We start from the raw sequence: 15,620 nt of genomic DNA, 5'->3' as shown, positions 1-15,620 counted from the left end.
TTATTAATAAAAGATATTACGAATAGTGTTTTATTGAAGAATTCAGATTTTCAAATATGGCTATCATTTTGTCTCCTGAATAAAAGAGGAAGTTAATTAAATGCCATGTGTTATTCATATATATATATACACATTATCAGGTACATGTGCATATATCTATTGCTGTCAGCATCGGAAAATATTGTCATTCTAATAAATCAAATCTTTAAAATGATAACAAAATTTCCTTCCCCTTCTCTATCTCAGATAATTCTTTTGACATCAAATTTGCCGAAGTAACTACATATCTAATAAAAAAATAATCGACCTTTCATTCGGTTCATATGGTGTTATATCGCCTTGGAAGAATCTTAAATTAATTCTGTCGTGCGCTCGGGACTGACACTATCTTACCTTTATGGCAAGCCAATTTAACATTTATTGAAGGAGCAAGGTCTGTCCCGTATTTAATCGAATTATATAAGATATTTTATATATTTATATAAGATATCTAATATACATATGATATATCGTATATCTATACAAAATATATTATATCTATATAAGATATCTTATGTAATATATAAGATATATTATATAACATATAAGATATATCATATAAAAATTAAATAAGATAAAGTTCCTTTTTATTACGTTTTTTTTTCATATAAATATACAGTATACATGTATTTGGTAAATATTCAAAATTCACCAACTAATACGGTTACAATATTAACTTGGCACCCCACAGAAAGACTAACAGATGGAGAATGAATGGGAATGAATGAAAATGTCCAGAGAGAGAGTGAGAGAAGATATAATATTATAACAAAACTTCTTTATTAGCTGCAGTAAAGTGAGAAAGAGAATGAAAGAGTAGAAATGAGGAGAATACAATCTAATGCCAAAATGAAAATAAAAGTATGAAAAAAATAATACGACAGAAAACAAGAGGCCCAGAGGGCCTGTATCCCTCACCTGGTTTGTAATGTAAAGTGTCAAGTAATGTTCTGAGTACAGATTCATTGTTCTTTCCTGAAGGAAAATTGAATATTTACGTCTATTTCCCCTATTGGGCACCACCCTTTCTGCCCCCGGGGGGTCAGAGCCAATATTTATACAAAGTCTATTCCACTTCCCTGAAGGATGTTTCTGGCCAAATTTGGTTTCAATCGATTTATAGGATTCACCTCTATTTCCCGTATTGCACCCCGCCCCGCCTGCCCCCGGGAGGTCAGAGCCAAAATATATTCAAAATCTGTTCGTCTTCCCCTAAGGATGTTTCTGGACAAATTTGGTTTAAATCCATGCAGAATTCTAGGACTACTAGCGATTTATAGAATTAACCTCTATTTCCCCTATTGGGCCCCGCCCCTCCTGCCCCCGGGGGGTCAGGGCCAAAATGTATACAAGCTCTGTTTCCCTTCCCCAAAGGATGTTTCTTGCCAAATTTGGTTTCAATCCATTCAGAACACTAGAACTAGTAGCGTTTTATATGATTTATCTCTATTTCCCCTATTGGGCCCCACTCCTCCTGCCCCCGGAAGATCTGATTTAAAATTTATACAAACTCTGTTCCCCTTCCCCAAGGAAGTTTCTTGCCAAATTTGGTTTCATTCCATGCAGAACTCTAGGACCAGTAGCGATTTATAGGATTAACCTCTTTTTCCCCTATTTGGCCCCGCCCCTCCTGCCCCCGGGGGGTCAGAGCCAAAGTTTATACAAGCCCCAAAGGATGTTTCTGGCCAAATTTGGTTTCAATCCATGCAGAACTCTAGGACTAGTAGCGATTTATAGGATTAACCTCTATTTCCCCTATTGGGCCCCGCCCCTCCTGCCCCTGGGGGGTCAGAGCCAAAATTTATACAAACTCTGTTTCCCTTCCCCAAAGGATGTTTCTGGCAAAATTTGGTTAGAATCCATGCAGAACTCTAGGACTAGTAGCGATTTAAAGGAAATGTTGACGGACGGACGGACGGACGGACGGACGGACGGACGGACGGACGGACGGACGGACGGACGCCGCGCCATGACATAAGCTTACCGGCCCTTCGGGCCAGGTGAGCTAAAAAGTACGATGATGAAATGGCTCCATGCCAGAGGCACGAAATATAACATACAGTAAATAGATAAATATCAAACAAGACATTAACAGCACAATTTAATAAATACTAATTTCACTACATTTAAGATTAAACATCTCTCTGTTTTATTTCATTTACTTAATTTTAGTTATTTGTATATATTATGTTCAAAAACGTTATTCTTTTAACGAGTATTATTTATAAGGGCTTGCACGAAGTGCGAAGCACTTCTAAGGTAACGCATACATGAAAATATAAGATAAAACACCATCTTCAAAATTCAATCCTATGGGTTATCTTTCCCAATTTGGGACAAGGATAGAGTGAGAATATATGAATAAAAAATAAACGGAAAATTCGGCTCCGTTATTTCCATAAATTGAACTTTTTAACATTGCATAAGTAATGGTTACTGAAACATCTGGCTGCGCCCTTTAAGGCCTTGCCTTCAGTCATATTATATTATATGAAATGACTATGCTATGTATAAATTGTATTTTGATACATGACGAGCCAATTCTGAGTGCAGAAAAAAAATCTCATATATGTATATAAAATATCTCTTAAAGTATATGAGATATCTTATTTAATTTTCTATATAGGATATCTTATATCGTATATAAGATATCTTAATTAATATATAAGATATCCTATATAATTGAAATTCGTTGCTTTATAAGATATCTTATATAGAATGAGATTTCGAAGCATTTAAAAACCAGAAACTAATTTCTCCCTCGAGCATCAATCGGAGCACATCTTAGAATCGTTCGCAATGACAGAGATGTCACTGAAAGGGAGAATCAATCGCTGTTTGATTGCATTCAATGATTATTGAAAACGCATAAGCAGTTAAATTCCCATCACTCTAGTTGTCAATTCGAACATGGCGACAATAAATATATTAGCTATAATGATGACCTATCTATACATGCATGCTTTTGTCTCGTTCAACCAAACTCTTGATACTGGCGTAGCATACGAGGCCATTAGTATACTTTACAGCTCTCTATGACTTCCGGGTAGGGGGACTTTATTTCTGGGCCTTTGTTGAAATCTCGTTCCTATAAAGCTATCTTATATAACAACGAGATTTCAATTATATTTATATCTTTTATAAAAAATCTTATATAGATAACTTAAATGAGATATTTTATATACGATATAAGATATCTTATATAGAATTAATTAAAAAATATATATAAGATATCTTATATAATATATAAGATATCGTATATAATATATCAAATATCTTATATAAGATATCTTATATCGCAATCAAGATATCTTACAAAAATGGTGGTTGACTACCCCTCGGCCCATGATTCTGGATGGATGCCGTTGCTGGACATTCAGGTCCAAATTCGCGACGCGGATGGGTCTGTGGACTGAAAGTTCTACAGGAAAGAGGTTTCCAGCTCACAATTCATCCTCAATCGCAGTGTACTCCCTGTCCCTAATTCAGGACGGCATACGCCGATTGCGTAACACCAGACCATCTTTGGTACCAGAACTGCGCCAAGAGCTTATGGAGGATCTTGCAGAGATGATGCTTATCTCAAGATACCCATATCTTTTAGGGCCAATGTTATCATTGCTGCCCTCAGAGGCTATGCCAATCAGGTATCCGCGAGCGAGCGTGGTGATACGCCTCTATATCGGCCTAGATCTTGGAAGGAGAATGAGCGCAGGTCTAGGAGGAACATGAAAAAGGCATCGTAATTTCGACCAGCTGACACCGTAATTTTCGTACCATCAACTCCTGGTGCAGAACTTGCCAGACGTGTTCGAGGGGTGACAGCGGTACAGGGAATATCAGGGTGGTTGAAACTGGTGGGCAGACGATCAAGCAGCAACTTGTTCGTAGCGACAATAAATTTAGTGATGAGTGTCAACGAGGAGAGTGTGTGCTATGTCAAAGCAACCCTGGTTCTGGTTGTGGGTCATTACATTTGCGGTCTGGTGCGCTGTTCAAAGTCACATGCAAAATCTGTGCCAAGCACAACACAGTGGCTGAGTACATTGGTGAAACCGGCCGAAATGCCTATACCCGGTTCCAGGATCACAGACGCCAAGTAGAGAGCTGTAATCTCTCTAATGCTTGGCTAAGCACTTGCTCGAAGAACACCCAGGAGACGAAGGTGACATTAGAAACTTCAAGTGTGAAGTTCTCAAGACCTTCTCCAAGCCACTCGAACGACAAGTTTCAGATTCGGTCGCTATACACGGATCAGTTGCTGACAAGCTCCTCAATTCTAAGTCAGAATGGGAGCAACCTGCCGTAGAGAGATTGGTGCTCATTAGGGAACCACGGCTGTGAACAACACTATGTGATAGGCAATCTAATTAAAATACAGATCCTTATGACCACTCCGGTGATTAGAGGATCTGACAGCGTCCCATGGGGGGGTCATGTCATGTTCAGGTGACCTTTATACCACGTGTACTCACGACCACGTGTAGGTTCTGCACCTTGCTGCATCAAGTGTAAACGAGATTTCGTCCCAGTATACATATACGGTAAGCTATGTTGTGCTCTTGGGGCGAGATGACTTCGTCAGTGTCAAAATTTTGCAGGCAGCCATTTGACTGGCCTTTATCAAGGATCACATGGACGTCGTCTCTAGTGGGATTTTCTCTGATCCTTTTTATCAAACGTAATGGTAATCTGTGTTTTATTTTATTATATTTGATGTGATAGGCACTATGTTTACAGAATAGTATGAGGTACGAGCTGTCTCAAAACAATAACATACCCTTAGTCGATTGTCAAACTTTTCGACCGCAATATTAATTTCGATTGCCACTATATCTGACGTTTCGACCGTGCATGTGATTGCATATAATATCTCCTTTTGATACGTCACTGTTATGTTTATGTCTACATGAGTCTATCTGATAAAGTATCTTGTGGTTATAACCATTGTTAAACACTGGGTTTGATTTAGTGCACATAGCATGTTGGGTCGAAATAACCCGCCGTATACATCAAACGGGCCGAGACATTTCGTACCTGCGCACCATAGATGTAAACAAACATGTAGACGAACACGTTGTGTTAGTGTTATTTCGGACTGAAGAAGGCCCTATAGTGGCTGAATATACATGTATATTCCATAGAAATGATTTGATTGAACTTTGAATTTATTTTGGCCTTTTATTTCGGATTATTAATACACTAGCTTTATACAGTTTTTACCTCATTAAGATATCTTATATATGTGCATTGAAATTAAGGATCGACATTGCTCTTTCAATAAATGTCATGTTGGCTTGCCATAAACCTTACGAAACAAAAAGGGAATTCTTAAAGGCCCACTACGTACCTTTCTGGAACAAAATTTAAAGGTTTCTTAAAAAATCATAAGCAACAAAAGAAAGTTACAACATGAAGCTTATCCAAGACATCCTGCGTAATATATGATAACAGTTGGGTTTCGCTTCGCTGTTTTGCCTTCTGGTGCAGTGATAATCAACTACCGCGCATTATTTAGGACTACGGTGGGAAACATAAGACGACCCGCGTTATGAAATTAACATTTTATTTATTTTTAACAAATTGTTCAGAAGGTGATGATATGTAGTATTAACAATAAGTTTATAACTTTTGCGATTCTATAATATTATCAATCTCGTTTTACATTCCACTTTGAAAAATTGAAAGTCGTTGCGAAAAGGTACAGTGGACCTTTAAAGTTCCCAAACTCCCGTTACAGTAGTGTTATGTAGAACATGTTTATGGTCCCATAATTTTTTCCGGGATTGCAGACAAATTAATCATTAATCACGTTACTCAATTTGTCTACATTCCTTGAAAAAGGAAGACTAATGCTTAAATGGGCCTCAACAAAAATAGTGAACACTTTAACTAGAGTTACTCCCCTTGTTTAGTTACGAGGTGTAAAATCTATTAAATACTTGTAACAATATACAAATGTATGTTTTGTGTTATTCAAAAAAAGTATTTTAACAAAAGTATTTTAACAAGATAATTCTTCTCGTAACGTATCTGTTTCAAAGCAGGAAATGCAGTGTTCGGAATACGTGTATGAGGCCTTACATTGGTTGGCGTTAGCGCCCCATATTGAATATATTCTTAGAGGAATTGCTCCATACAAGCATGGTTAACATAAAAACGAAATCCAATCCCTATATTTACACTCATACGACTTTTTTATTCATATTTCATGCAATAAAATCGCCATTTGAATGTGACATAATTATTCAATAAAAGTCGGTCAAAAGTGGGAGGAGCTTACTCAATTGAATGATCAATCGAATTATTCATCCGCGACGACAAAAAAAATTCAATATTTTATTGTAAAATAAACATGACAAACAAAGTAAATTTCAGAGAAAATTTTATTTCATCAGATCAGAACTTTAAATATATATTCAATTTTGTTAAAAGTTAATATATAGCGTAATAACATAGAGAATTTGTACTCGGCCACATGTGTGATGTGCAACGAGGCGAAGCTGACGCACGCTTACATACTGGAATTTGCCGAAGTTGTCAAAACACCGGTGTTCAAGTAGCTAAACGTGTTTGAGATTGTCGTCTGACTTGACGATATTACATCCTTGGGAGCCATGTGATTATATAATCTACGCTTAGATCCATCGCCATCTACAGACAGAACAATTTCACTTGTGTTCGATAGGTACAATGTATTTGTGGTGACGCGTAACTGTCAACACGTGGATTACTAGCGGTGCATGTTTTATAATACACATGATTGAGTTCTCAAATAACAAAGACAAGAGGGTATGTTTATAACTGACCTCTGTCAGAGGGTCTCACGCCCGTCCACCCCAAAGACTCGATCGTAGGACGAACACAGACACAAAGGTAATGTTTACGTTTGACTGCATTGCACGTCGCCCCGGTCGGGATATTTTTCCCGTTTATTTATACAATTGTTAATATAAAGGGACATGAACCTCAAAATAAGTTGTTCTGTATGCTTAGATATGGTTTTCAGATGTTTATTGAATATTTTATTACAATTTTGGTTATCTAAAACGACAGGAAAACGTGGGGAATACCTACCCCAAAAATGATAAAAATAAACCGTCACATTCTATTTATGGAACACAAAACGAAAGCTGGCCGAAAGCGTGGTTATAATGAACAACAAACTCGCTGACATGACAAGGAATATTAGTTTTCCACATTTTAAGATTATTTTCCAATTTACGATGGTTGACAAATGAAGTTTAAGTCATATTTGTTAATATTTGTTATAAAACAATTAGTATTTAGCGTAAGAATGATAAGTCACAAGTCAAACGAGACTTTTCATTCAACCGGGCACCGCGAAGATAGGTTGTTGACTTATTGCACATATGTACATCACACAAGTATAAAGTGGGAAATTGCTCCCGTCGCTTGCATTTCAGCGTTTCCATTCATATTTACCTACCTTCCCAATTGCGCACGTTACTGACTCTTGACATAGTCTGTTTTCTATCGGAATCAATTTTTGTTCGCTTCACTCACGTTTTAAATTAGTCCGCTAAACCTGCCTATATTATTAGGCTTTTTTTAATTGTTTTTGCCTAATATATATTAGGCAAAAAAAAATGAAAAAGCCTAATAATATAGGCAGGTTTAGCGGACTAATTTAAATACAACGTTATGGCTGTTTTGGTTAATACAAACCACAAAATTTTAATTTTAGTGAAACGCATAATGGAAATGAGGTTTATTTCGTTCCGCTTGTTTTTTGTACGTGTTTATAGATATATATCTTTATTTCCTCCATATATGACGATTACAAAAATAATTCATAATAATGAGTTAGAAAAAGAAGAACATTATATACAAAATATTATTGTCACTGATTACTAGACACTGATGGCACGATGGCCATATAATTTACCAGGATATGTAATTTACATTACAGTCTCTCATATAGTAACTTTATCATAACTGCAATGCTGACTCTGTTCATGAGCATGAACTATTCCCAGACATTATCTTCGACATCAATATATTGTCTACTGCCTAGTATGACTTTTGCCATACTTGTTTCGTCCAGGTCTGAGAATGTAATATAGTTCGTTGTACCAAGTATGCTGATGACATTATGAAATAATTTATCTTTAGTTTCGAAAAGCTTGCAACATTGAATTAAGAAATGAATTATAACATTACTGCCTTGTTGTCCACATAGTTTACACATCACTATTTCGTTGACATATACAAATGACAGCCTTATCATCTCTGCCAATTTCCAAATGTACCTTGGATGTTTTTCGCCAATTTGCCGCAATTGGTGCAATGTAAAGTCTGGTTTGAATATCTGAGTAGACACTAAGTTCATGCCGCTCACCCAGTATAGCCCTCCATTGTTCCTCCTGGGGAAAGTGAATTACATTTGTCACAAATATTTTCCAGTATAATTTCCTAGTCGTGTCTCCATAAAGAAAGAAAACGTCAAAGAATCTACTAATTTTATACTTCTTATGCAGTCGATATCCGGAATAAATCCTGACGTCATAGTTTCATTGATGACGAAATCGTACATACATGCATTAAGAATCCGCTTTCATAGAAATTCCGGATCTCCTCTACTAAGCAGTTTATATAACTCTTAATTATCATAAAACCTCAATATTCCAATTTAAATTAAAAATGGCGGTCAATACAAGAGAAAATACGTATTAAGAAATGCATTAATCACAGCTTCTTGGACTGATTTGTAGGGAAAGTTTTGCAAATATTTTTATTTATGATATATAAATCCAAAAAGGTACATGTAGGTGACAACATACTAATTTATTTTCTTATACATATTACACCATTTTCATCAGCTGTGACCCAGCATTACAGGAATCAATGGCCGCGCTCGTTTGAAGTCACACGAATTAATGTTTGAAACTACCTCGTTGTGTTAACCTTATTCGAATAACATGGACGGTGTATACAGGTACTGTTTTATGAATTTTATCGAAAGGTCAGAGGTCAGCATGTGGTCAGAAGTCATTCAGGTCAGAGGTCAACATGGTCAGAGGTCAGTCAGGTCAGCTTAGTCAGATGTTTCCAAATGTGATCGTCAGTACGGTTACAGTGAGACCCAGCAAACATCTGTCGAAATACATAGACCTGTAGCAATGTGGACACGGAACCACGCCAGGGTAGACAGTAGATTTAGAAACCACGAGAAAACTGCTAAAACACACAAAACATGTTTTTTTATTCCATTATAGAGCGGAACTTACTCAAACATATGAAACATCAGCAAAACAGCCACATAAACATTTGGAAATCAAAACGAAACACGGACTTTTTTCCAGGTTTTATTGTGCAAACAACATAAGCAGTACAATGGTGCTTACTCGACCAATGAATTTGAAACGCTATATACAAAATTTTAACAACATATAAATAAAATATAGTCGATATATCACAGTTCATAGCACATTAGATGGCAAGTCACTTACTCTACGTACATTGTAACATCTTGTTGAGCAGTTGTAATGTTCGAGTTCTAGATATTCTAATACTGAAGTGGTTTACGTCCGCAGAGGAAGTTGTCCTCGGAGCATGCGCACTGTTTACTAGATGTCATTCGTAACTTCTCGGCCGATTTCCAACCTTCCATCTAAAACTGCACAGTAGCGGAATCTGCCGAGAATTTCCGAATGCTGAATTGCGACAATTTCTGACATTATATCATATCATAATATGCAGCTTTTTTATGATAGAAAGCTGAAATTTATGTTTAAATTCAATTCAATGCAAACACGCTTATATTTGATAAATATAAATACAAATCAGCACATGATTACAATCTATTTGATATTTTAATCACTAAAACAGGGTTCACTTTGGACGGATCAATAAATAAAAGTATTCATACGGAAAGTATTAGAAATTCACACTTATCACGACAAAAATAACTTTTGGAATATAACTATAAGTACTTAAGTTGTACTGCATCATGTTTAGCACTGAGAGTGTTAACTAGTACTATTTAGCGCACAGAGTGCTAGCCAGTGCTATCTAGCGCACCGAGTGCTAGCCAGTGCTATAGCACTACTTACCATCTGTAGCTCATCATTTTTGATTTCCGCGCTTACGTATTATTCATTATCTAAGATTAGCTAAAACAAGTCTTGTAAAAAAGTAACGATATCTAAACGACAAAATTTTGGAAAATAAATTATATAGAAATGCAAGTTGTGTTCGGTAAAATAACACAAAATACTGATTGGTAAATGTAAGGACCCAGTGTCTACACCGGGGTTAACACTGTGTTTCTCCGACTCGGTCTTCAGCTCAGTTTTCTATTTAAGCTATATTTATAGAACAAAACATTACTAACTTGCGCTAAATTAAGCATATCTAGTATTTTTTAATTAGAGACTTTCTTGATAAAATGGGAAATGTGTACCTGGAAAGGGCTTTATTATTCATTCTAATACATAAATAATATTACTCTTAAAGCCCTCTCTGTTTTAAATCTTCACTTCGAAAAAAAGGAAGAAACGAAAAGTAAATGAAAAGCAAATCGCATTTGCAAATATAACAAGAACAAAGATCTGTATGAATCAAGTGAACAATTAAGTATATTAATGATCTCCACAACGCCTACGAGAATGAAAAAAACTGGTCCAATAGACATTTGAAAGTTTATACATTTTGTATATAAAACTTTCAAACTTTCGCAAGCTTGCGAAACAAACAACGTCTACAGTAAAATATGCATAGACACTGTTACCTAATACTGTATTTGATCGTTGAACTCCTTCAATGTTTCTATAATTAGACTTTCTTTAAAATGACAATACTCCAATAACAAATTCATTTAAAATCTCCACATATCCTGGCAGATGACCATTCGGAATGTTCCTTAAATAATTCATTTATCTTTATAGAAAATAATTGGTAAATGTTCTATTATTAGCATATTGGCATTTGAAACACTGGGCCAACTTTGGGATCCATTGGGAAGCCTTTGCGCATGCCCATGCAGTAAGCGGTGTCTATCTTGATAGTATTCTCCTTCACTGAGATATCGTGCTCCAAGGTGGCTTTCGTCTTCATCAGACGACACAAGCTCAGCTCGGAAGCCTTCAGACGTTCCTTAAGGATTCTCACTGACTCTCGGATCTCAGCAATCTCCCTCTGTAGTCTGTTTGAATACAAACAATTACAGTTCGAGTGTTCAAACGGCATGTACATTAACAATAATGTAACCTTTTGAAATCTTATAAAATTGAACCGATATCAAACTTTTACTTTCACAAAAAAACATGGTTGACATCTGATTAATGTCTTATGAAAAACAAATCTCATTACAGCACTCTATAATTGATGACGTAGTACTCACGATTTCATGACGGGATCGTTACAAAGCTCGACGTTGATTCGGCGGGTTCTCTCCTCCAATCGGGTCTGGGCTACCTTCATTGGCATTTCCTTGTCTTGGATGGCCTTCCTCAGGAGTTCAATGTTCCTCTCCATGTCGAAGATTTCTTGTAGTGTCTGAAATAAGGTTTGGTCATCTCTTACTTCTGCTGTCCTTATATGAAACTTCAAAACCCTAATCTTTTATGGAACACAATTACTGTTTGCTAGAACGGTTTCATTTCCTGAAAAGTGCCTTGAAACGTAAGTTAGGAACTCAGTATTGAATATCTTTGAGTGGTAGTAGACAATATAATACTGATTTATCAATGACCTTATCTCAATGGTAATCTTACCCTCTGTAAGTGAGCCTGGAGTTTGTTCCTAGCATCTGTTGTCTGCCTGGTTCGACCATTGAAGGAGTTGTTGACGCAGTTGAACTGGTTCCACATGTCATTGGCGCATGCGCGGAGGGTGCTGTCGATTTCTCCTCGTAGACGCTCAGAAGCAGCTCTTTCCTTCTGGGAACGTGCAATGTTTTCTTGTGTGTACCTTACCCAGGAGTCGGGAATGGTGATGCTAAAAATAGAATTATACTGTAGAGTTAGCAGTGATTGTAGTGTATCCGCCAATCAACAAAGATTTGTCATCTGATGACGATTTTGCGTTCTTGTGAGATGCCTATGCATGGTGATTGGATGTACTGTGGATTGATGTCGTTGTGTCTCCTTGTGATTGCGGGAACTATTATCTACTTTAAAGTGATATTCCAGTGAGATATATAGTGTATCCAACGTAGCATCCTGATTTTCAATCGGGGAACATGCCATCCTTTCAGAATACTGCCATTGGTTGAGAGGTGTTATATCACCATTCTCTACACTGGTATGAACCAAATATCTTGTCACACACTCAGTAAAACGCAATTGAGCAAATGTCATTAACGATTTTTATCCAAAAGGAATGAAATCTTTTATTAATCAAATCAATGAACGAATCAATACTTATCTATTTCCATTACAGTTATTTTCAATGTGAATTGCGTAGATTGACTCACGTGTTATCAATCGACTCGATGCCGGGATGGTAGCCGATGCCAGCGGAAGCGTTTCTCAGCTGCTGCATCCTGTCGTCAAGGCCCTGTGCGTGGTGCTTGTCCTTGGCGTCGATCTCCAGGGTGTGTTGAGCGGCGCGGTTCATTCTGGGAACGGAAGTACGTCATTATATCAATTACTCGGAGACACTTGAACTCTTCAGATTACACGTGATTTCTAATTCTGTTCCTTTATGTTTTACATATTTTGATAATTTAAGTGTAATAGAAGTTTTCGTAGTCGAGAGAAAAAAAGAGATCTATGACTTAAGTAACTGCTACATCATCAGAGAAAAAAATAGCTTCAGACACCAATATACATATAATGCCCTGATAACCCTTGAAGGTAGTAGGTATCCAGAAATAACCATTTGTATGACTCACTTGAGCTGGACGTAAGCTTTATCCAAAACCTTCTTCATCTTTGCCTGACACTTCTTGATGACGTCAACTTCCTGTAACATCAATGACACAACTCTGACGGGGATACTGAATATGACATGTATCAGGATAGCTACTCAAACTAATTTAAGTTCATGTTGTATTGTAAATCAAACCTAGTATCCACACTTTGTTTTCAAAGACGTGTCACCCATAACATGCTTAACTGAAATGTACGATTGTCTCCCTTACATTGTTGACGTATCTTTATATACTATTTGTTGTTTCCATGTATTCTTAAGGATATTTGTAAACTATCACCTTGACAAAACTTCTCTCGTTTTTGCCTTATGCATGTTCATGTCTTGTGGCAAAATTTGAAAATGCAAATACATCTTTAACTTATCATAGATTGCCGACAAATAGTATTTTTTCACTATCAAAAACAGGAGAAGACGATTTAGTATTTTTCTTCAGTTACAAAAATTACTTACTTTACACCATTACCACCATTGAAAAGTTTGAGCTTTTAATTCTACGTCAAGTTAAGAATATAAAAAATAATTAATTGCATCCCGAAAAAATTCCGACGCACTATATCCTATATGGAATGAAGTACTGATTGCGCATGCACCAAAGGCAAAGTGAAAAAATATATATTATTTTTGTGTTAATTAGACATACATAGACACGATTGAACACCAATTATTGTTCAAATGATGAATATCATTCATGCTCTGTCGGCGGTGGAGCATCTTTAACTTATCATAGATTGTCAAAAGACAAGAAAGTTTTCAGACCTTGAGTTCTACATGCGCCATTAACGAAGTTCCGGTCGCCGATTTTCAGTTTGATAATGAGCATGTGTTCCCATGGCTTATTGGAAACCATGATCATGCTTAGCCATAATCAACGATTATCTACAGAAATGACAAAAAAATGTTTATTTTGTTGTGTACCTTGATGAGCTGCTTCTCTACGTCATCATGAACGAGATCGATACCCTGACGTTTCTCTCTGTGCATGAGACATTCCTCCGAGATGTGGAGTGGGTTAGCTGTGTCAGCCAAGGCCTTCTCTAGAGTGCGGCGATACTCCTGCAAATCAACATTACATATCATGAAACGGACTATAGCTGATATATCTTTCTTTATGAAATAAACCATAGAAGGCCTTTACCAAACTATAGAGGATCAGTGTAATCTTGAATATTTAAATGAAACGAGCAATACAGGAACATTGGCTCTTTAAGAAACAGACTATAAAATCAAGTAACAATGTGATGGGATGCTAAATAGAATAAGTTCACGTTAGATTAAAGATACATCTTTTTATATTGACTATAGGAAGAACGTAATAAAGAAGGAATGGTAATGATTGAAATGTTTTCAATAAAGGGCCTCAGTCAGGCATGTGTTTGAATAAAACATCTGGAACAGCAGAGGTTCAGTAATTATCAGAAATTAGAAAAAGAAGTAAGACATTGTGTAGATACACGATATATAACACGTTTACTTTTGTTAGAATTAAAGATTGATAGTTAGACCAACTGATTGTTACAGTTTTACACGAGGAATGAGGTATTCTCACCAGACAGTTAAACAACACATACGTTAAAGGAACTGGTGCAATGGTAAATAACACAGGAGCTTGCTTGATATATAGAATACCTAACTGTAAATTAGTTACCTTGATAAATAGAATAGCTAAGCTGTTCATTAGATATCTTGAAATTGTCTAGCGTACTGTTCATTAGTTACTTTAATATATAGAATTGCTAAACTGTTCATTTTTACCTTGATATATCGAATAGCTAAGCTGTTCATTAGATATCTTGATATATCGAATAGCTGAACTGTTCATTAGTTATCTTGATATATCGAGTAGCTAAACTGTTCATTAGTTATCTTGATATAAAGAATAGCTAAGCTGTTCATTAGATATCTTGATATATCGAGTAGCTAAACTGTTCATTAGTTATCTTGATATAAAGAATAGCTAAGCTGTTCATTAGATATCTTGATATATCGAATAGCTAAACTGTTCATTAGTTGTACCTTGATATACAGAATAGCTAAACTGCGCATTAGTTATACCTATAGGTAGTCTAGCTAACAGTTCATTTTTACCTTGATATGTAAAATAGCTAACTGTTCATTAATCACCTTGATTTATAGAATAGCTAAACTGTTCATTAGTTAACTTGAGATTGTGTATCTAACTGTTCATTTTTCCTTGATATATAGAATAGCTAACTGTTCATTAGTTACCTTGGGATTGTCTAGCTAACTGTTCATAAGCTACTTTGTAACTAAAATAGCTAACTTTCATTAGTTACCTTGATATATAGAATAGTTATCTTGATCTATAGAATAACTAACTGTTCATTAGTTACCTTGATCTATAGAATAGCTATCTATAGAATAGCTAAATGTTCATTAATTACCTTGATATATAGAATAGCTAAACTGTTCATTAGTTACCTTGGGATTGTCTAGCTAAATGTTCATTAGTTACCTTGATATATAGAAGAGTTATCTTGATCTATAGAATAGCTAAATGTTCATTAGTTACCTTGATATATAGAATAGCTAAACTGTTCATTAGTTACCTTGGGATTGTCTAGCTAAATGTTCATTAGTTACCTTGATATATTAAAATAGCTAACTTTCATTAGTTACCTTGATATATAGAATAGTTATCTTGATCTATAGAATAACTAACT

The 15,620-nt window shown here is 35.9% G+C and overlaps 1 protein-coding gene across 5 annotated transcripts in view; it reads right to left on the bottom strand.

The window, feature by feature from the left end:
- Nucleotides 1–9,786: 9,786 nt before the first annotated feature.
- Nucleotides 9,787–15,620, bottom strand: part of LOC138330415 (tektin-3-like) — a 40,791-nt gene continuing 34,957 nt past the window's right edge. For all 5 annotated transcript variants that reach the window (XM_069278019.1, XM_069278018.1, XM_069278023.1 and 2 more), the window contains exons 6-11: nt 13,855–13,992; nt 12,899–12,969; nt 12,479–12,622; nt 11,778–12,000; nt 11,405–11,559; nt 9,787–11,206 (exon numbers count right to left, since the gene is read on the bottom strand). In XM_069278019.1, the coding sequence (XP_069134120.1) occupies nt 10,975–11,206; nt 11,405–11,559; nt 11,778–12,000; nt 12,479–12,622; nt 12,899–12,969; nt 13,855–13,992 (963 nt within the window). In that variant the 3' untranslated portion in view covers nt 9,787–10,974. The remainder of the gene's footprint in view (nt 11,207–11,404; nt 11,560–11,777; nt 12,001–12,478; nt 12,623–12,898; nt 12,970–13,854; nt 13,993–15,620) is intronic.

This window comes from Argopecten irradians, chromosome 8, assembly GCF_041381155.1.
Source record: "Argopecten irradians isolate NY chromosome 8, Ai_NY, whole genome shotgun sequence".
NCBI classification, from domain to species: domain Eukaryota; kingdom Metazoa; phylum Mollusca; class Bivalvia; order Pectinida; family Pectinidae; genus Argopecten; species Argopecten irradians.
Note: the sequence above shows the minus strand (reverse complement) of the source record. Positions and strands in the feature narration are given on the sequence as shown.